Source organism: Podarcis erhardii (genome assembly GCF_964252035.2).
Source record: "Podarcis erhardii genome assembly, chromosome: 14".
In the NCBI taxonomy this organism is placed as follows: domain Eukaryota; kingdom Metazoa; phylum Chordata; class Lepidosauria; order Squamata; family Lacertidae; genus Podarcis; species Podarcis erhardii.
In genome coordinates this window covers 32,534,750-32,556,728 of record NC_138503.1, presented here as the reverse complement: position 1 = coordinate 32,556,728, position 21,979 = coordinate 32,534,750, and the positions used below count along the sequence as shown (strand labels likewise).

Here is a 21,979-nt window from a genome sequence, read left to right as displayed (position 1 = left end):
ATGGTCCTAAGACCCCGAAGGAGTTCAGTCAGAGTCAGATCATATTTTCTTTCATTCAGAATGTTGAAGAGTGTTTGCTGCGAAAGACCATCTAGTTTTCCATACTCAAGAGAAAAGTCCCAATCATATTGCTTTGTTCTTTCTAGTTTTAATATTCCAAGTACTCCAGGGGCTTCTCTCTTCTTCTTTCTCATCTTTCGCAGGTCTGTAATCCAGAGGTCTTCTTGCTCATACTCTGACGCTGCAGATTTCTGGTTGATATTTTCCACTTGTAGTGTCTGAACTCCTTCTTTTTTCTCTGTCAATTCCAAAGGCATCTCTTCCTGCTCAGCTGCAGAATTTTTATCGTACATCTCCTTTGTGCATTCAGCAGAGTTGTTTGTTTCAGGATTCAAGGTCATAAAAACTTTACTCAGAGCCATCCTCTGCTCCTGCAGGATTCCCACGAGAAAAAACATTTTTTCTATCTCCGCCAGTAATTTTCCCTCTGCAGCCATTGTAATGTCACTAATTCCCCCTAGGGGGCTTTCAGTTATTTAGTAGTCCTTTTCCAATAATCTGTTACTTTGTTATTATCAATACTTTGTTTCCAATCGCCTCGGTCCAAATGTATCAACTTTAATTCCAAGAGTTATTAAATAGCAAAATTCTTTACTTTGTCCGCCCGTTTGACAGCTTCTTTGACAGCTGTCAAACTCCTTTCACTTCTTCCTCCGGGACCCAAATAGGACACTCCCGGGTTTTTTGGGGGGGATACACACAAAGTTCCAAATTCCCTTTCTCTCCAGCACAAAAATCTTGTTCTATCAAATTTGTGAGAAACTTTTAAATCCTCAAAACAGTATTCATTCCGCCTTAATTCTCCGTTCCTTGCTCGAAACGTCTATAAGTAGGGGGGGTGCGGACTTCCCTTTAACACATCCCCCGATCGTGCCGAATTCACAGGATAAAATTTTTAAAGTCCAAATTCCACTACTCACGGGTCCTTTGTTATCCAGTCCAAATTTGGGAAGAAAGTCAGCGCTCTCCGGCCATGGCTTGCGGCTTCACTCTACTGAGGTAGCGGTCTACTCTCAGCACCACGCCACTCTCCGTACCCTCTCCGCAGCCTTTAAAAAGGCTCTTCGTGGGTCGGGGAGGGCGCTTAAGGTGCCCACCGAGTCACCAAGTCCGCAGGCTTCCGCGCCTGCGGTTTCTGAGGGTCCCCGTGTCGCCGGCACGGCAAGACCCGTCCTCAGCAGAGCCGATTCCCTCCGGAGCTCGGAGGGAATCCGCCATTAGCCGTTCGCGCTAACCCGGAAGTCAACCAGGGACCTTCTGAACGCAAAGCCTCTACCTTTGAGTCACAGCACTTCCCCTTTTGTTAGGATGGGTTTTGCAAGCTGTTTGATCATTGTTCTTCCCCCCTCCTCCATCATCACCACCCTCAATTTTTTCCCTTGGTCTTCCGGCCTTCTGTTCTCTTTATTCCCTGAGGTTAAAACATGTGGGCGTTGAGGTCCTATGAGTCATTTTGATCATGGCTGGGATCTTTTTTTCCAAGCAGCAAAAGGGAAAAAAGCACACGCTGAAGCAAGCAGAATAACAGTTCATGACTGATTTTAAAATCTCTTTGCAGCTCTTGGGAATCAGGGAGATAGGCTCAGATTTACACCCCCTAGAACTATAAGCAGAAGCTCACCTTTTTGTTCCTTGGCAAGGAGCTGGGAGCAGAGCAGGCAGAGTTGCTCTAATTTTTTAATTCCCCCCCCCCTCAGATTTTGGAGAAAGGAATGTTCTTTGACCAAAGCAGCCAACCCCTCATGTAAAAATGTAGCAAGGTAAAGGACCTCTGGACAGTTAAGTCCAGTGAAAGGGGACTATGGGGTGTGGCACTCATTTCACTTTTCAGGCTGAGGGAGCCGGCATTTCTCCACAGACATTTTTCCACTTGGCCAGCATGACTAAACTGCTACTGGTGCATGGAGGACCGACAAGTTCCAGAGCACATGGAAACACCATTTACCTTCCCCCTGCAGCAGTACCTATTGATCTGCTTGCACTGGCATGCTTTTGAACTGCTAGGTTGGCAGGAGCTGGGACAGAGCAACGGGAGCTCACCCCATCACATGGCTTTGAACTGCCGACCTTCCGATCGGCAACCCCAAGAGGCTCAGTGGTTTAGACCACAGCGCCACTTTACCCCTCATGTAACAACATGCTCAGCCTGGGGAAGGACTGTAGCTCTGTAGTAGAGCATTTGTTTCCCATGCACAATGCTTCTGGTTCAATCCTTGGCATCTCCAGGGATGGCGAGGTCTGTCCCCAGTCTGAAATCCTGGAGAGCTGTTGCCAGTCAGTGTAAACAAGTACTGAGCTTGTTGGACCAATGATCTGACTTGGTAGAAGGCAGCTTCCTACGTATGCAGAGCCTTTCCATGTTAAGCAAAGTTCCACCAGATACTCTTCTCATGGGGAAGTACAAGTCCCTCCTTTCACAGAAGATTAACTACTCATGCAAAGTTGGAAGTCTCTGCTTTGGCTATTTTAATTTACATTCTGTTTTGTCTTTAAAAAAAAAAATAATATTTATTAGCAGTTTAAAGATTACAAAAGAAAAGAAAAAGAATTAAACAATACAATACAATTTAAAAACAAAAACACCACACAACCCAAACCCTAAAACATTGAATCAACCAAACAAAACAAAAACAGTTAAAAACACATCCATTAATTTCAATATCATAACTTTCATTCACTTGTTTCAGCGACCACCTCACACCTCCCTCTTTTGTATTCCACTTCAATTAACTGTTTCAGCAATTCCTTTCCATCTTCCTCTGTTTTCTGTCCTGTAATTTATCTTAACATATTCTAACCTTATTTTTTTCCCCTTTAATACATTTACAATCTGTCTGTACCTAATTCCTTATAATATTTCTGCTAAAGCCATATAACTTCATTCCATCATTTTTCTAACATTAATTTTACAATATTTCTGTAAATAATCTTTAAACTTTTTCCAATCTTCTTCCACTGACTCTTCTCCCTGGTCTCAGATTCTGCCAGTCATTTCCGCCAGTTCCATATAGTCCATCAACTTCATCTGCCATTCTTCCCGGGTGGGTAAATCTTGTGTCTTCCAATACTTCGCGATGAGTATTCTTGCTGCTGTTGTTGCATACATAAAGAAAGTTCTGTCCTTCTTTGGCACCAATTGGCCGACCATGCCCAGGAGAAAGGCCTCTGGTTTCTTCAGAAAGTTATATTTAAATACCTTTTTCATTTCATTATAAATCATCTCCCAGAATGTCTTATTCCTTGGGCATGTCCACCAAAGGTGAAAGAATGTATCTTCAGTCTCATTACATTTCCAACATTTATTTTCGGGCAAATGGTAAATTTTTGCAAGCTTGACTGGTGTCATGTACCACCTATAAATCATTTTCATTAAATTCTCTCTTAGGGCATTACATGCCGTAAATTTCATACCCGTGGTCCATAACTGTTCCCAGTCAGCCATCATAATGTTATGTCCAACATCTTGTGCCCATTTAATCATAGCAGATTTCACCGTTTCATCCTGAGTGTTCCATTTCAACAGCAAGTTATACATTCTTGACAAATTCTTAATTTTGGGATCTAGCAATTCTGTTTCCAATTTTGATTTTTCCACCTGGAAGCCAACTTTTTTGTCCAAATTATATGCCTCCATTATTTGGTAATAATGGAGCCAATCTCGCTACATTCTGTTTTGTCACTCAGACTCAGCCAACGGCAGTTTCCCCCTGAGTAGATCCATTTTGGTGTCATGGAAATGACATAGAGCAAGTTTGGTGGCTAGATATCTTCAACTATCTTCAGATATCTAAAGAGCTGTCACATGGAAGATGGAGCAAGCTTATTTTCTGCTGCTCCAGAGGGTAAGATCCAAACCAGTGGATTGAAATGACAAGAAAGGAGCTTGAGCCTAAACGTTAGTGAGAATATTCTGATAGTAAGAGCAGTCTGACCATGGAATCGGAAGGTGGTGGACCTGCCTTCGCTGGAAGTTTTAAAAAAAGAAGTGGGATGGCCATCTGTCAGGGATTATTTTGTTGTGATTCCTGCATTGCAGAAGTTGGACCAGATGTCTCTCAGGATCCCTTCCAACTCTACAATTCCATGATTCTGTGATTCTATGAGCTACAACTCCCATCAGCCCCAGCCAGCATGACTAGATGGCCTATGAGGAAATGCTGCAGCATTGGGGACTGTTTTTAGTTTAGAGAAAACTGTATAATTTTACAGGAGTATATAAAATTATGTGTGGCAAGGAGAAATGTTTCCCCTCTCTCTCATAACACCAGAACCCGCAGACATTGAATGAAGCTGAATGTTGGAAGATTCAGGAAAGACAAAAAGAAAATCATTTGTCATGTAGCACATAGTTAAATTATAGGACTTGCTGCTATGGGAGGCCACCAACTTGCATGGTTTTAAAAGAGGATTGGACAAATTCATGGAGGATAAGGGTACCAATGGCTGCTAGCCACAATGACTATGCTCTTCCTCTATGTTCGTAGGCAATAAATGCTTCTGAATACCAGTTTCTAGAAGCCAAAGGATGAGTGAGTGCTCTTGTGCTCCGGTCCTGCTTGCCAGTTTCCCACAGGCATCTGGTTGGCCACTGTGAGAATAGGATGCTGGACTAGATGGGCCATTAGCCTGATCCAGCAAGTGCTTCTTATGTTCTTACTCAGTTCAGCAACATCTGTAGGGCTACAGGTTCTGCACAGTTATCAGTTGCACATTTATCATCCATATGTATTTTCCCAAACTGGGATTATGCATCTTGCAATTTCTGCCACAAATGCCATCATGTCTAGGACCCATCCTTAACCCTCTCCCCCCCCCTTACACATTTTGGATGCTTTACACAAATGATCACTTGTATTCATTATCCTGTCCCCGTTACAATTTCATGCAATCTGTGCGTACCTCCCGTTATGAAATTCACCAGAAAACGTCATTATCTGGTGCTGGCTTACATAATCAACTTCAAAGAGATCGGCGTGGGCAAGATAATTGGAAAGTGGAGCTCTTTCATGGTGTAATTATTCATCCCGAACTTTGCATGGCTTTAAGATTTGCTAATAATGAATGTTGGCTTTCTGCATCCCTCCCCCCAACCCCCGAGGGGCTTTGTGGTTCTTCTGCAGAGCCAACCAAAAAAACCCCCACTCCGTAGCTTTATATAGGTACATAATATGTATGGAATAATTTATATATAGCAGAAATTGCTAAGACCAGGCAGAGAGGATAGCTTGTGTTTATACTCTTGATTCTGGTGGCAAGAGAGTGGGATGCTGCGATCCATAAAACATCTGGAATTATTTACGGATCAGAATAAAGTATGTGAATTGGAACGTTTTGCATGAATGTGCTGAAAGCGGGTGTGGTTTTGTGTTGCATTTGTGTGTAGGGCACCTGGGATGCACGGTTGGGGAGCAAGTCGACCTCTGTTGCCCAGGCTTTGGTTAGCTTCCATCTAAGAAAGCATCACTATCATTACAGGATTAATGCTGGCATTTCTCTCAGAGCTGTTGGGAGGATGGGGGAAGAAAAGATTCCCAAGTGGCCATTGGACATTAAGTTCTTATTTCCTGACGTTTACACCCCAACTTTTCTCCTTCATGGAACCCAAGGGCAACATATGTGTGATTCCTAGAAGGCCACCTAGCCATGCTTTGACCAGACCCAAATCTCCTTCAGACCAAGAGGGTGAGAAGGGGGCATCAGAATCGGACAAGGAAAGAAGTGGCAGAGAAAAAGGTCGGCTCTCCTCACTGCCAGCATGTGGCCCCCAACAGATTGCCTTCAATAGAAAGTGGCCCTTGAGAGCGCAGAGGTTTTCCTAAAAACTTTGATCTGGGTTTTGTAGGGAGCAGCCAGACCACAGTTTCCCAGTACAGTGGTACCTCGGGTTACATATGCTTCAGGTTACATATGCTTCAGGTTACAGACTCTGCTAACCCAGAAATAGTGCTTCAGGTTAAGAACTTTGCTTCAGGATGAGAACAGAAATCGTGCTCTGGTGGCGCAGCAGCAGTGGGAGGCCCCATTAGCTAAAGTGGTGCTTCAGGTTAAGAACAGTTTCAGGTTAAGAACGGACCTCCGGAATAAATTAAGTACTTAACCCGAGGTACCACTGTATAAACATCACAAGAAGCTCTTCTTTAGCAAGCAGGAAGTATTTGGGGAAGGCTGCACAGGAGCTCGGTGGGATGTGGGTGGCACTGTGGATTAAACCACAGAGCCTAGGACTTGCCGATCAGAAGGTCGGCGGGTCGAATCCCCACGACGGGGTGAGCTCCCGTTGCTTGGTCCCTGCTCCTGCCCACCTAGCAGTTCAAAAGCAAGTCAAAGTGCAAGTAGATAAATAGGTACCGCTCCAGCAGGAAGGTAAACGGCATTTCCGTGTGCTGCTCTGGTTTGCCAGAAGCGGCTTAGTTCTGCTGGCCACATGACCTGGAAGCTGTACGCCGGCTCCCCCGGCCAATAAAGCGAGATGAGCACCGCAAACCCAGAGTTGGTCACGACTGGACCTAATGGTCAGGGGTCCCTTTATCTTTACCTTACACAGGAGCTTACTTCACATGTGCATAAGCAAACTATAGTTTGTTGGACTGGGAGCATTGCATTTGAACCTGGCCCTGGAATCCTGGATCCTGGGAAGTCTCCCACTAACTACCAATGACAGGCCAATATTCCAAGGGGCTCTGGGATGTGTAGCCCATCACTGACTGACTGCCCCATTGCACTGGGGTTTCAGAGAACCTCCTGCACTTCACTGTGCGTATCAAAATTATTTCAAATTTCCTTAAGATGGATCTAATTAAATGTGATAACACAGTGATCTCTCAGAATGACATCCACCTACGGAACTGGAAACAGGACATCCATTAACTTTTAAGCATTAAAAAAAAAAAAAGAAGAATTAAAATCTTCCCCACTGATTTCTCTGTCACTTGCAGCTTTGCTCCAAAACGACGAGGGGAAGGGAGGATGGGTGGAGGGGGTGGAGGGGTAGAAGAGAGCTAATTTATTGCTGCATTAACTTAGATATCGCCTTCCTGTCACCTAAGTAGTTTCTAATGACTACCCTGGAGAGTAATTGGGAGCTTTTAAAAGTTTTGTGCTAAATTCTTTCTGTTTCCCCCTGTGCCACATATACTTTTTTTCCCTTTTTTTTAAAAAAGACCCTGAAGTTGTTGATAATGTTTTTCAACTCCTGGATGCTTCTGAAAAAGGGGTGGGGGTGAGTTAAGCCTCTACAGAAGTCTGCCTTTGGACAGGGTCTTTCTTCTGTCACCCTCCCTCCGTGTAAATTTATAGCACCCTGATTTCTCCTTCTACCCTGAGATCGTAGCCCAGCACAAGAACTTAGGAAGCTGCCTTATATAGAATCAGACCATTGGCCCATATAGCTTAGTATTGTCTACACTGACTGGCAGCAGCTCTCCATGGTTTTATGCAGGGAGGCTCTCCTACTCTTACTTGGAGATGACGAGGATTGAACCTGGGACCTTCTGAATGCAAAGCAGGTGCTCTACCACAAACTACAGTCCTTCCCCTAAATATAAAGTAAGATTCCAGTCCTCATGGTTCTGAATAGCTGGCTTATATAAGCAGGAGGTTAGGAAGGTGTCTTATACAGTGTCAGACCACTGGTCCATCAGATTGGTGATGACTCTCTAGGTTACAGACCAGAAGCCAGTACAATGCTAAGCATAATCAATATTACAATGAATTGCTTAATTGGGTTAAGCTGGAGTGACTCCCCTATAAAGAAAGGTTGCAGTGACTTGTTTTTTTGTGCCTGCACTTAAATAAAAGCTGAAAATTCTGGGGAGGGGTCTAGGGGTCATGCCAGAGGGAACCCTAGAAACACTGGCTTGAAGCTGACACCATAACCCAAAAGTGTTAGCTTTTTAAGCCTCTGGGCATGTGAGAGGATATATTTGGTGATGCTTGATTGAGGTCTGAACAACTTGATGAGTGACCTTTTTAAAAAGCCCTCTTCTATGAATCTGGTGATGTGGAGTAGAGGAAGGAGGTGGAGGAACTGTTTTTTTGGGGGGTGGGGTGGGGCTGAGTTGCTTGTGGGGCTGAGAAGAGTAACTTTAGAAGGCTGTGGCGCCAATGAATTTGGAGCTTAGATTGAGAGACTCTTAACCACTCTCTCCGCTGGGAAATTTCTCTTTAGGTGTTGCGGTGAAATGGTCCCCTGACCACCTTCAACTCTTCAGCTATTTCCTTGTCAAGTGGACTTGATGGATGGGCCTTTTGATTCTCGAGTTTTCTTCTTTCATAAACGAAGTCGCGCCATAAAACGGAATGACCCCACGTCCCATTACGATTTGCGGCTCCCTTCAGAATTACGGGTGGTTTCCTCCCCCCCTATTTTAAAATGGAAGCTTTTCTTGCCGTTCCTTTTCTGTTTGTGGAACGGTTGGAGAAAGGTTTCTCTTGACTGGAATCTCTGCACTATCTTCTGTAGGCTTGACCTCAAAAGCATACCGGGCTTATAACTTGTTCAAGGGTTTGCTTAAAAAAATATGGTGGTGGGGGGGAGAGAGGGCTGAGTTTTGTGGCGCCGTGAAGGCGTGATGAATTTATTGTGGCGTGACGTCTGCTAGACTATTGAAGAAGTAGAAGAGGAGGCAGAAAGAGATATTCAGTGCTTTAAAAATAAATAACAATAACAATGTTCAGAAAGGTGTATATATCTGCATAAACAGCAAGACTCTTGTTTTAATGAACGCTGAAAGGGAGTGTGTTTTTCTGAGCATCCTAATCTTTAACAGACATACTAAGCAACTAAATCTACAGTTGATATAGATATCATCATGTGGGGAGGGGGCTTTTCATAAGTAGTAGTTACTGCAACCAAGTGAAGATGCCCAGGTGCCAGGATGGCCCATGACATCTCCATCATCTGGACGCGCATGTCTGGGAATCCTTGGATCGTGCCTGTTTCCACACATTATCAACACATCCTTTAGAATTCTATCCATGATATTTTATCTGCACAATCAGTACAATCAGTAAAATTTCAGCAACCAAAAAATCGTATTGAAAAATATGACTTTTGAGCCATCTGCCTCCAAATGGCAACTAGACATTCTATTTTGGTAACTGTAACCCTGGTTTCAGGAGCCATTTGGTGCCTAGCTTATATAGCGGAGTTTCTTACACTGAGTGGGAAGCAATGTACAAATTTAATATAACCAAAGCTAAACCTCAATTCATCCTTAGGAATATAAAAAGTGGTTTCTAGTTCACATTCTAAAGCTTTGTTTTTTTATTTTTCATTCCTTTAATGAAGCTACTTGTACCAGTCTGTAAAATTATTTTTCTGCTGCCAGCTTGCTTGCTTTATTTATTTATTTTGCAACAGAGAAATGTGAATAATATTTATAAGATTATGATAGATCAAACACATCACACAATTGTACATTGTCCTGGTAATTTTTTATTGCAGAACATAAGGAACATTACCCATTCCCCCATAAATCTGTGTTATGTGTGCTTCCCCCCCCCCAAACTCTGCAATGCTTTACAGGTTTGCTTGGGAGTGTTGTCCCATTATGTTCAGTGGGGCATACTCTGTAGTAAGTGTGCATGTCTTAAATTTCTGTGTGTGAATGTGTGTGTGTGGACTGAATAGCTTTCCGTTTGCAATGCGTTCTGTATTGATAATGCGGATTATTTCATGCGTTCTGCAGAATGTTTCACAAATTACACCCTGGGGGCTTATGACCCACCAGGGGAGACAGTAGATGAGCAGTCGATTTGTCCAATTTCACACAAGTCTCCCACCTCATCTTGGTCAACAACTGCATGGTCTTTAATGAAGCATCCTTACGAATGTGTAGCCAGAGAGAGATTTTCCAGCCAACAGATGTTGGTCGTTAAACATTGGTTTATATGGTTGATTTCTGGAAGATTTTTCGAAGTGTGTGAAGGGTGACAGATTAAGTTTAATGCATGCGATCTTGACCGAAAAGCATTAGCGTTTGTGGCATTCTCCAGCATTTTCCAAGAAGATACTTTCTTTAAAAAAGAAAGAAAGAAAATTGGCTTATTTTTCTGCACCCAGTTAGGCGCACGTACCGTACATTCTGAACACGTGTGAGGCGAGTGCAGCCGTTGAAATCCGTGCCATTTTTTATTTTATTCCATCTTAAATTGCATCCATTCCCTCCGCCTAGATAACAGTAGCGCTCATTGTCCTGCCCTTGCAGCTGCTGAAATTTGACGAGACCCAACCAAAAGAAAACGGGAGCAGGTGGGTCAACAATGTGACCCTTTCGTTCCCAGAAGTATCAGTATGCAGAGAGGGCCGCTGGGCAGTGGGGCGGGAGTGGCTGGGTGAGGACACAGCGGAGCCCAGAAGGGGTATCCTTAACGAGGAAATTTTTTGTGTGTGTTTGTGGTTTCCCTTTATAAAAGCTCCCCAAATGTCACAGAATCGTATGTGGGACTTCTATTGCCAATATGCTCTGTCAAGATGGTGGAGTGTTCATTTTCATTGCTGGTGGCTGACTGCTCTGTTTTCCTTCTGTTGGCTCCCAGCTGATATTTAGGCCAATATATTGACGTATGATACTTTTGGGAGATTTGTTTTAATGCTTAGAAGGGTGTGTGTGTGACCCTCATATCGGGTCAGAACATTGGCTCATCTAACTCAGTAGTGCCACTGGAGACCTTCTGCATGCAAAGTGTGTACTGTGCCTCTGAACTATGACCGTTCTCCAGTATTTGCTTGCAAATTCCTAGCAAGCTGTGATGCCATATCTCCCAGCTTCATGTGCAGACCTTGGGCCTGCTTGATTCATTGTGGAAAAGTCTGGGTCTGGTGATGGGTGCTTGCGCTACTTCAGCAGGGTTCAGGTGGGGAAATCTGTTTCCTGCTGGCTCCTGTAAGGTAATCTCAGTATTGAAGTAGGAAAATGGAATCCTCATCGGTTATATTGAAGTTGGGTTTTCCATTTATTATTGTGAAAGATAGACTTCTGTTTTCCTTAGGCTAATGGCTGTGAAAGGATGTGAGACAAATTTGTGGGGAAGAAGAGGTCTATTAGAGTGATACCCAAATCTGTAAAAAAACTGCCCAGTTAGCAGTAGCCATTGTTGACCAAAGGCTGAAAGAGCAGCAAAATATGACCAGCTGAAGGACAGAGACACAGAAACTCATTTATAACTGACTGGTGCTGTTTTATTGATTACACGAATAAGGAAAACAATCTTGAATTTTCACAGACATCCAGACATTTTTTGTTTGTTCTGGGTTATATCATATTATACACTGCAGACTGTGTATTCCTATGGTGTATTTTCACAGTATACCTTGAATTTTTAAGGGGCATTAATTTTTTTAAAATCAATAAAATTATTAAAAATAAAAGACATTTTCCAAACTGGGGGCTGCCCAGTCCATTGAATATTTTGAAATTATGGTGCTCTCTGGCCTCACTGACCAGTAAACACTGTTGATCACTGTCTCAGCTGTTGCTGGTGTCAGTGGGTAACTTAAGAATTTATTTTGTGTTTTTTTAACAGCTGGGGGAGCTCTGTTTTCTCCAGGCTGGCTCATCAATAAGATTCTCTTCACCCCTCCTTCCAAGCCCTTTCCAGCTGCATGATGGAATTATCCACCTCAATAAATAAATCCTGGCACATTTTAAAACGAGATTGGGATGTTGGAACCATCCCCAGAAGATGGCAGTGCCAGGAATTCAGCTCTGGAAGAAGCCTGGCAGGTGCACCAGGAGGGGTGGGGGAGATCAGCCTCCTAGGCCAAAAAGCCCCCCATAAATTTCCATGCAGAGAATTCCGGACCATTAGGCATTCTGGTACATCGGGTGAAATTCTAAGCTGTACTCCCCCCTTTTCCCTTACTGGGTTTGGGGTCCCTTCCTCACCTGCCTGATATAGTAATAGTAATAAAATGCCTAAGGGTGTATGTTGTGCCAGGTACAAATTAAAATCTAGTGGGTGAGCCCCTGCCAGCAGCTGGGATCCAAGAAAAAGGAAGGGGAAACGAAGGAGCCTGCTGTGTGGTCTTGTGGTTTTGGAGGCTCCATTGAGGCCTCCCCGCCCCCAGTTGACACAGACACATAATTCAGAATTGCACCTATTGGGCCCCTATCTTCAGTATGAAGAGCGGTTCACAAGTACTTGATGGGAATACCATTTGGAGGCACTCCTCGTTTTTCACGTCGGAACAGAGGCCTGCTCTTCCGTGCGTCTTACGCTGGTGCTTTTGGTGACTCTCAGGGCTGCTGCAAATCCTCTTCCAGGTGGTATTCAAACAGGGTTGTTCTTCTGTGATGCTGAATGCAGTATGACCTGGCTGCAGAAAAAGGCTAATGAAGTTTTAGTGGGTGTTACTGGGACCAGAGTTTCCAAGTCACAAGAAGCGGTTCTTCCATTTGTTCCATGCTGGTTGGATCTCCTCTGATGTACTGTGTCCTGTTCTGGGCACTGCACTTTAAGAAGGATATATGTCAGCTTTTGAGAACCCAGTACCTGCCAGGTGTTTTAAATTAAAACTCACATGAGCACCTGCCAGTATGGGGCTTCAGTGCAATAGCACTCCAGAGTTAGGGTGTAGATACAAGCAGCTAGGTAGCTCAAACGCGAGTAGAGGAAAACTCTGGTTGAATGCAATTGAACACTGGTGAGGGCTCATCATCAAGCCTACTTAGTGGCAGTGAAAGCAGCAAAGAATACATACTGCCTCCATTGTATCCTCATTGTGTCGTCTGGCAGAGCTGGGTTGTGTGGGGCCTCTTACAGTCTGGCCCGAAGGAGGTGGCAGAACTGATGGTAGCTCACTGTGAGTTGTTTGCAAAGCGTTTTGAGGATTAAACCGCTTGTATCCACCGGCATCTTAACTCCTCTCTTACATCAGACGAATCTCAAGGGGTGTCCAGAGCACTAGTCCTGTTGTGTTGGATGAGGCTTGAGGATATGGACAAAATGCTTGGATTGGCCAGGATGACCACATGTACTCTGGACCCTTGCTCCTCTTGGCTCATCAAAATTAGAAAGGGGATAACTAGCTGGACCAGGGAGATGATTAATGCCCCCTTGTGGGACGGGGTTGAAAGAGGCAATGGTAAAGAAGAAGACCTCCCTACATTTGGAAAATCAAAGGTAACTACTGGCCAGTTGCCAATCCTTCTTGGGCAAGGTTCTTGAGCAGGTGGCTGTGAACCAGATCCATGTGCTCTTGGAGGAATCTGATTGTCTAGATGTATTTCAGTTGTAGCTTTGGGCTGGTTTTGGCACAGAAACTGCTTTGGTTACCCTGTATGATGACTTTTGTTGGGAGAGAGACAGGGTAAATGTGTCCCTGTTAATTCTCCTCAACCTCTCAGTGGCCTTCAATACCATCGACCATGGTATACTTCTGGAGCAGCTGTCCGAGCTAGGGGTGGGTGGCATTGCTTGGAGGTGGCTCTGGTCCTAATTGGATGGTTGTTTCTAGAAAGTGATACTTGGGGAGTGTTCTTAGGCCCCTCAGAGCCTTCAGTGTGGGGTCCCTCAAGATTTGGTTATATCCCTCATGAAACTGCTGAGTTGGATTATCCAGAGTTTTGGATTACGTTGTCATCAATATGCTGATAACACACTTCTCCTTTACATCTGAGGGCCTGTTAGCAACCTTCTGAGGGCTGCATACCAGTTGCAGGTGGGGCCAGGTGAAACAGTTGGCTGTTCTCTTTACACTATAGGCTAACGTCCAGCCACACACAGTGGCTTCTGCTTACACAGAATCAATAGTTCTCCATCCAACAAGAGGCATGATTGCAGTCCAGCCAGGCAAGAGCCCCTCAGGAGTGTGCAGAGCAGGGCCCGTGAAGGACATGGCCTGGACAGAGTCCAAAAGAGCCAGATAAAGAGACCTGACATTTGGCCAGAGACTCCCCACCTGTGACTTCCTCTTAATACAGATGTGTGCTTAGCACAGACAAAAGGGAGTGTGGTGGTTGGAGCTAGGGCAGCTGAGAAGAAAATGAATGGGACAATGGTGCTGGGTGATGTGGGTGGGGGAGAGAGAATGAGGTAGGGGGCTGATGTGGCCTGCAGGATCCCTGTTGAAGAATTGGGGTGGGGGGGGGATAATGCACTGTCGGGTGGTGATCCAGTGGACCCAGTTGTTTTTTCTGGAATAGGGTTGTGATAATTAGCATGTGAAAGCCCTGATAACACTGGGGTTCTTGTTCGGGCTGAATCAAGTGAGATATACTACCCTTCGGGTGCCAGTTCAGAGCCCATAACTGCTATTTGTGGCCGCCATCAGGAACAATTAACCTTTCAAGCTCTGCCGTCTCCCCTCGCTTTTCTGATGCAGCTGCTTTTGCAACTGCAGATCTGCGTTCTGCTCCACAAAAAGTGCTGGCTTTGGCAGTGAGTGTTATCTCCTAGAAACCACAGGATGTGTGCAGAGAAAATGAGAATCCCCCCCCCCTTTTATAATCAAAGCTCAATCACGAAGGGGAAAACAGTCATTAAGTTTTAATTGAAGGGAATTGTTGGGTCTACAGTTAGCAGAACAAAAAGGCTGTTCCATTCATGGTTATTTTTTGCTTTCCTTCAATATTCAGAAAATAGTCTTGCTCATCATGAGATCAAGATCTGCACATTTTCAGTTATTCAACAGCCCTTTAATTATGCGAGGCCGTGATTCCCAAAACACAGCAGCAGGCACCCTAATGTGTTTTTAGAGACCTGCTTGCATGTCCCGTAATTCATAAATAAAAGCTTCTGTGAGCTTCAGTTCAGTCCCTTCCCACCAGGAGGCTGCCTGCTGCATCCCTGTATGATTCATTGCTCTGCCCCGGCCCCCTTTATAACAGCAGTGATACCTGTATCAGAAGCAACCTGGTTCATTCGTTCACTCTTCCCTGTGCCAAGCTTCCTCTTGCAACTCTGGATGAATTCCTTTTCTGTGCTTGCCCTGATGTATTTGGGAGACCCAATCAGTGGGCTCTGAGGACAGGCAATAGGTTTACTTTTGAGAAGGGGGGATATATATGTGAATCATTCTCCCAGTTTCAATTCAGAATGTTTCTCTCTCTCTGCTGTCAGGAATTTAGGAAACACTGACTTAAGTATAGGTGAAGGATACTCAGCAGAGTTTGTGAGCTAAAATTGTCTCCAGCGTGTGTAAATTGGGAAGGTTCTTGTTTATGGAATAATCTTGCTTCAGCAAAGGTGTACTTATTTCTCCCATTATATATTTGCCTAAGGTGGCCCTTCAAGTTCCAAACAACAGCAAGATTGATATTTTAACCAACAGGAGAGTTAATATTTTTGTACAAGTTCTAAGCAACTGTAGAATTAATATTAAAACCAGCAGTAGAATTAATATGTCAAAAGTTCACTCATTTGGAATGTGTACATAGAAATAAGGACAAAGCTTATTCATATATGAAATTTATTCTATTGTTATTTATATACCTTTTGTACTGATATGTGTATGTTGTTCATTTAATTAGTGGAATTCATTTAACTGATACATAGCAATTGGGTTGTTTATTATTTCTGTCACATATACTTTACTGAGATGTATGTCTTTTTGTTCAACCTGTGACTTAGTTGTTTTGCTCACGCTGAAATAGTAACAGGGCAGACCCTCTTATTTTGTCTTTTAATATATATTTTATTGAATTTTAAACAAGTACAGAGCATCAGAGAACAAAGAACCCCCACTAAGAACTAATCAGAGTGAAGGCCCTTCTATAAAAGTCTTTTTTCATCAGTGTAAACTCTTTTATGTCCCCTCCCTCCTTTTCTTAATAATCATTTGGATATTTTATGTTGTGTGTGTTTTGCTGGAGCTGGAAGGGAAATAAAATGCAAATATTGTAACTTGGTATGACATGGGATGGAATTCTACCTCTCTAACACATTTGATAAGCAGGGGACTTTGGTGGGTGACGGGCAAGAATATCCCAGTAGCTGGGGAAACTCAGCCAGATGGGTGGGGTATAAATAATAAATTTTTATTATTAATTATTATTATATTACTCTACAGCAGTGGTTCCCAAAGTGGATGGTACCACCCTTTTGGTGGCAATGAGATTACTTAAGGCAGCCTTTCTCAACCTGTGTGTCCCCAGATGTTGTTGAACTACAACTCCCATCACCCCTAACTAGCAAGGCCAGAGCTCAAGGATGATGGGAGTTATAGTCCAACAACATCTGGGGACCCACAGGTTGAGAACTGCTGACCTAAGGGATGCTATGATTCCAATGGGATCAGCAGGGGGGTGCTAGAGCTGTGGATGACAGAGAAGCTTGTGCCACTGGATCAAACTCATCAGTGTTGTGGAATTAATTAAACGAAATAGTTTTAATTGGTTTTTGAATAAACGTGCAATTAATTGTTGCTGTTTTAAACTGTATTGTGTTATTATCTTCCTTAGTGGGTTGTGCAAACCTTTATTCTGAATAATGTTTTTTATAGAGTAGGGATCACTGGAGAAGAATCTATGGGACCAAGCAGGCGAATTTTTTTGGGAACCATTGACTTAGGTCATCTGGGGGAAATTCTGCTGCTGGCAGCATGCCCCATATACTCATCATAGGGCAGTGACCCAAAAACGGACATTTTCTGCTGTTGCCTAACCCTTTCCTCTTCCATATGTGAAGCAGTTGCTTTAGGTGTCTCCCGAAGGCTCTGTTTTTTTGCCCTGGCTTTTCCTGTCCTATAAGACTGGACCCTGTTTTATCTTCTTAGATCTCCCAAATTTTTGCTTCATCTGTAACTACTGTTTTATTTATTGGTATTATTTTGCGTTTTTTGTTTTACTGTTATATTGTTTGTTTTTCAAACTATTTAAAAGAGATGTTTGAAATACTAAGTGGTTTGTAAATGAATGTATCTCATGATAGGAGATAAAAAGTAGCCTTTCTTGTTTTTGCTGAAGCAGGCTACCTCTTGGTACTTGGGAGGTATTTCCTTCCACTTATGCTCAAACATTGCAATCTCTCGGCTTAACAGAGACCATCACTCTGCTGACAATAAAGCTGCATGTTGCAGGTGAACTGTCGCTTAGTTCTCCTGCAAACTAATGTGTAACTCCCATTATTTCTCCTCTAGGATGGGAATCTCAGCTTCTGGAGACAGGTTTTTTAGGAATATTCCTCTGCCCTCTCTGGACACTTTCCCAGTTGCCCAGACGCACCCCACCTTCCCGCATAGTCATCTGGGGCTATCGATGGCTTATCTTCAGAATCATGCTTGGAGCAGTAAGTGAATTTCCCCCACATCTTATATTTGTTCAATTTTGCATTTGTTTGCTCCAAGTATACATTGGACTTGTAAGTTGACAGTTTCCTGGGGAGTCCTTGTTGGGAGCAAGAATTTCCTCTATGTGGCCAGGGGGGCATTTTCCCCCCTCCCCACATGACTCGGCTGGAGAACAGCATTGCAAAATTTGGAGAAGTAAGAATTTCAAGAGATCACTGTGCTTCAGTTCACATATTGCTTCAGATGGTGTAAAATAACTTGGTTCGCCTTTAAGTACAAACTGAATCAAATCTCCCCTGCTCCCTCCTCCCATTCCTACTTGAATCTAACAAATCTTTGGGTATAGTCTCAAGTGTGAACTGAGGGCTGTGGGAGAGGTTTTTATTTGAATCTCTCCTAACTAAATGCTAATTGAAGTGCTTGATTAACATGAGATCTCACCTCAGGCTTCAGCTATTAACCAGGGCTGTGCGTTGGTAGGTGATTACTGCCTGCTTTCCATTATAAGTGGAGCTGAAATTTAAAAATCACTTTGGGAAGACAGTAATTCCTTCGCATTTTTCAAAGTTTAAGAACACTGTCGTGCAAAGGGCCCAGGTCTCAAGATCTGTGTGATGTTCCAGTGTAGCTGAAATTTTTTGTACCTTCCATTTATCCCAGTAGAATAAATGACCACCTTTTCTTATCACTTTTTCTTACATGTTTAGGCTGCCCTGTGGGGCTACAGGTTTTCAGCACACTAGGCAGTTAAGGGGTTAAAGATTTTCTGTCCTGCAATACTGGATTGATAATGGGAATCTCAAGGAGCCTCTCAGCTTTCTGTGATTCCCTCTTGCATTTAGTTTCTCCAACTAAAAAAAAACGAGACAGGGAAATAACCTCCCCCCCCTTCAGAGCTGTCCATCTCCCAATTCCCCCCTCCTGGAGAGGGGGCTTGATCCAGTAAGCTCCTCCCCTTGCCCCTGCCATGACACCACCAGCATCATCCCAAGAGGTTCCATGGTCTGCAAAACCCATCAAGACTCCCCTCCCTGCTTTCTGCTTCCAGCATCAAGGGACCCCTCAAGCATGAGACAAAACTGCACCTGCTACATTCAGCCAAGGTTTAATCATCTAACATTATTTTTGAAGGTAGGGATGGGGAGGCGGGGAAGCAGCAGCCCTGACTACTTTTTGAGAAATTGCTCTCAAGGCAACAAACAAACAAATTGGCCAGTTCCGGTTTGCTTGCAAAAACTGGTCTCCGCCCAAAACAATATGGTTGTCTTTTTGCCTATGGAGCCAACATCAAATTGAAACCCTGTAGCCTCACGAGCCAAATTTGTTGGCGAGAAATGCCAGTGTGTGCGTATTGGCCTGTATGTATATATGTATGCGTGTGTACACACACACACACACACGTTCTTGTTGTGAGGTGGCTCAAGGAAGCCCTCATTCATGGGGAAATGGCCATGGCTCTGTGGTTAGAGCATCTGCTTTGCATGTAGAAGGTCCCTGGCATCTCCATGAAGAGCTGGGAGAGATTCCCAGTCTGCAGCCCTGTAGAGCTTATGACACTCAGTGCAGACAATATGGAGCTAGTTGGATCAGTGGTCCAACTTGGTAGAAGGCAGCTTCCTTTGTAACTCCCAGCTGGGGAAACCTCTGGTCCAAAGGTACCCAAATTCTCTTGGGCCACTGCCCCCTTGGTTCAGTAAGCTCATCTCCAGTGACCCTCTGCCCTATAAACACTACACAAACACACACAGACACACAGATACACACACACACACACACACACACACACACACACACTATGAACACTGGTTTGCAGAACCCACTAAAGAAGGTAATAATACGATAGAATTCAAAACAGTAACAATTAACTGCACATCTATTCACAATCCAGTTAAAACTATTCCGTTTAATGAATTCAACAAAACTAGTGAACTTGATCCAGTGATACTAGCTTGTTGAAGTCTGATAGTCATTTACACCTCCTCTTGCCTCTGAGCACTTCCCAGCAAGGTAATCCCACTCCCCTCCTCTGGAGGTGGGGGTGGTACTGCCCACATTGGGAACCAAAGCCCCTCCTTGACTGCAACACCTGGTTTCAGTAGTCATTGCCCCCACACTTTCCAGCCTGTCTCCCAGCTGCCAGGACTAGGAATGTGCTATGGAATCAGAGAGTCATAGAACTGTAGAGTTGGAAGGGACCCTGAGGATCATCTAGTCCAGCCCCCTGCAATGCAGGAATATGCAGCTGTTCCATACAGGGATCAAACCAGAAGCATTTTGCCATTCTCTTTAAAAAACAAAAACAAAAACAACTTGTTGCTCTCAACAGTAAATCCTGCACATTTCCAGTGTTGTTGTGGAAACCAGGAATTCACATACAGTGGTACCTCGGGTTACAGATGCTTCAGGTTACAGACTCCGCTAACCCAGAAATAGTACCTCAGGTTAAGAACTTTGCTTCAGGATGAGAACAGAAATCGTGCAGCGGTAGCGGGAGGTCCCATTACCTAAAGTTGTACCTCAGGTTAAGAACAGTTTCAGGTTAAGAAAGGGCCTCCAGAACGAATTAAGTTCTTAACCCAAGGGTACCACTGTATTTATTTATTTTTAATGTATTTATTGCATTTTTGTCCCACTGTTTCCTCAAAGGGGCTAGGCTCAAGGTTGATTTTGGGCCATTCACTGCCTCCCAGTTTAACAGAGTGGTATAAGAGTCACTCTCTTGTGAACATTGGGAATTTTAGCTGCATGAGGGGAATAACCTACCTCGCAAGATTAAATTGGCAGGAGGGGAGAACTTTGTATGCCACCTTGAGCTCCTTAGATGAAAGCAGATAGGATATAAATGTAATAACACACACACACACACACACACACACACACACACACACTGCTGAAGTTGTATGTGCATGTGCCATGCAACCAGAAACACACCCTGCTGGTGGCAGTGCCGGCAGCCCCTTCTCTCTCTGTGTTTAACTGCCGCCCACTCCTCAGCTGCAGGCAGCATTGCAACAGGTGCACATGTGTGGTCCGGGAGGAAATGCTGGTTTCACGCGTTAAGCTTGCGCTGTGCTGTGGGCTGTCAGCCTTGTTATCCTAGTCCAGAAGGGATTGTACACATAACTTGGGGCATGGCGCTGCCTGAGGTGCCATCAATCACTGATCCACGCCAGCCTGGATTAAAATCCCCTCTCCCTTTAATGACCTTTCCATCTTCCCCCCTCTCAGATGCCTGCTACTTATATATCAACAAGTGAGACATAAAAAGCTGCTCTTGGGGCTTCATCTGTTTCACCGAGAACTCGCTCGGAAGACACCTGGAGAGTTATGGCTCTCCGGATAACCGAAAGCTCAGATCTTTTAAGGACAGGGAGAGACACTCTGTGAATTGTACATATTCCCAGATTCATAGCTGAACGTCTTAGGCAGCTGCAGGCCAACCGTACTTGGTTAAAATAAATGCACAGAATTCCCTTCTTGCAGGTGTTACAAATCTTCAGTGATTCTTCATATTTATCCTACACACGTGTGTGTGTGTGTGTGTGTGTGTGTGTGTATTTGGTGCAGTGCAGGCAGGTTATGTAAAGTTAAAACGGTCCCAGGAGCAAGAGGGCTTTCAGAAAGAATGGGGCAGCTTTTGAACTCATGGCCAAATCCACACCAGTTCTTCTCTAGGTTACTGGAAGCTGACTCAGAGATGAATTGTCTTGCTAGGTCAGGCTAGTAAGGTCCAACGAGCCCTGTAGTCTGTTCCAGCCAGGATGAAAAGCCCTTGGTGCAGGGAATGAAGGAAACTGCCTCTTTCCTGCCACTCTCTTAACTGTGTTTCACCCTTACTCTTCCATCATCCTTGGAAGGCAAGCAAAAAAACGGTTTTCGAAAAGCCCATGATATGATTTTATAACATGTGGACCCTGCAGCAGAATGTTGCAGAGCTGTGTGCTCCTGCTTAGGTGTCAGTTGGCTGTGTCTTCTTTCAGGAAAGAAGAAGGTTTTCCATTCCCCCACCCCCCCATGCTGATCATTCTCTGGCTGCTGAGAATGCCCTGTCCTCATTGAACTGCCACTCCCTTCATTTAGAGTCCATCTCCTCGCCATCTTTTGTGTTTCTGCAAAGCTTCTGGTCCCCCACCTCAATGTTTTCCTCTTGTGGGTCATTTTGAGTACAGAAGGACCTATGCTAAGAATGTGAGTTCACTCTTACTATATTTGCTTGTTTATCTTTCATTTCATTTAATTTTATACTCCCCTTTCTTCCAAAGGCAGGCCCATGGCCTCTGTCGCAGGGGACTCCAAGATTGTGGCCACCTTCAGAATGTTGAGAAAGTGTCATGTTAGCCACTGATAGCCTTTTCATCCTTCATGAATTTGTCCAGTTCTCTTTTAAAGCCAGTGGTGCTGTGGGTTAAACCACAGAGCCTAGGGCTTGCCGATCAGAAGGTTGGCGGTTCGAATCCCCGCAACAGGGTAAGCTCCCGTTGCTCAGTCCCTGCTCCTGCCAACCTGGCAGTTCGAAAGGACGTCAAAGTGCAAGTAGATAAAAAATAGTTACCGCTCCAACGGGAAGGTAAACAGCGTTTCTGTGCGCTGCTCTGGTTCGCCAGAAGCGGCTTAGTCATGCTGGCCACATGACCCGGAAGCTGTCCGCCGGCTCCCTCGGCCAATAAAGCAAGATGAGCGCCGCAACCC

At 44.3% G+C, this 21,979-nt stretch overlaps 1 protein-coding gene and 1 long non-coding RNA gene across 5 annotated transcripts in view; both read left to right on the top strand.

Moving 5' to 3' along the window:
• Positions 1–21,979, top strand: part of LOC309329509 — a 219,638-nt gene that overhangs the window by 83,697 nt on the left and 113,962 nt on the right. The window lies entirely within an intron of this gene.
• Positions 1–21,979, top strand: part of LMF1 (lipase maturation factor 1) — a 162,030-nt gene that overhangs the window by 29,913 nt on the left and 110,138 nt on the right. For 3 of the 4 annotated variants that reach the window (XR_014151173.1, XM_081840256.1, XM_081840257.1), the window contains exon 4: positions 17,141–17,289. Coding sequence is in view for 3 of the 4 variants with exons in the window: in XM_081840256.1 (XP_081696382.1) it covers positions 17,141–17,289 (149 nt within the window). In the remaining variant the exon portion in view is untranslated. Of the gene's footprint in view, positions 1–3,847; positions 3,903–17,140; positions 17,290–21,979 lie in introns of those variants that run through there. The other variant, XM_081840258.1, reaches the window with a different exon arrangement.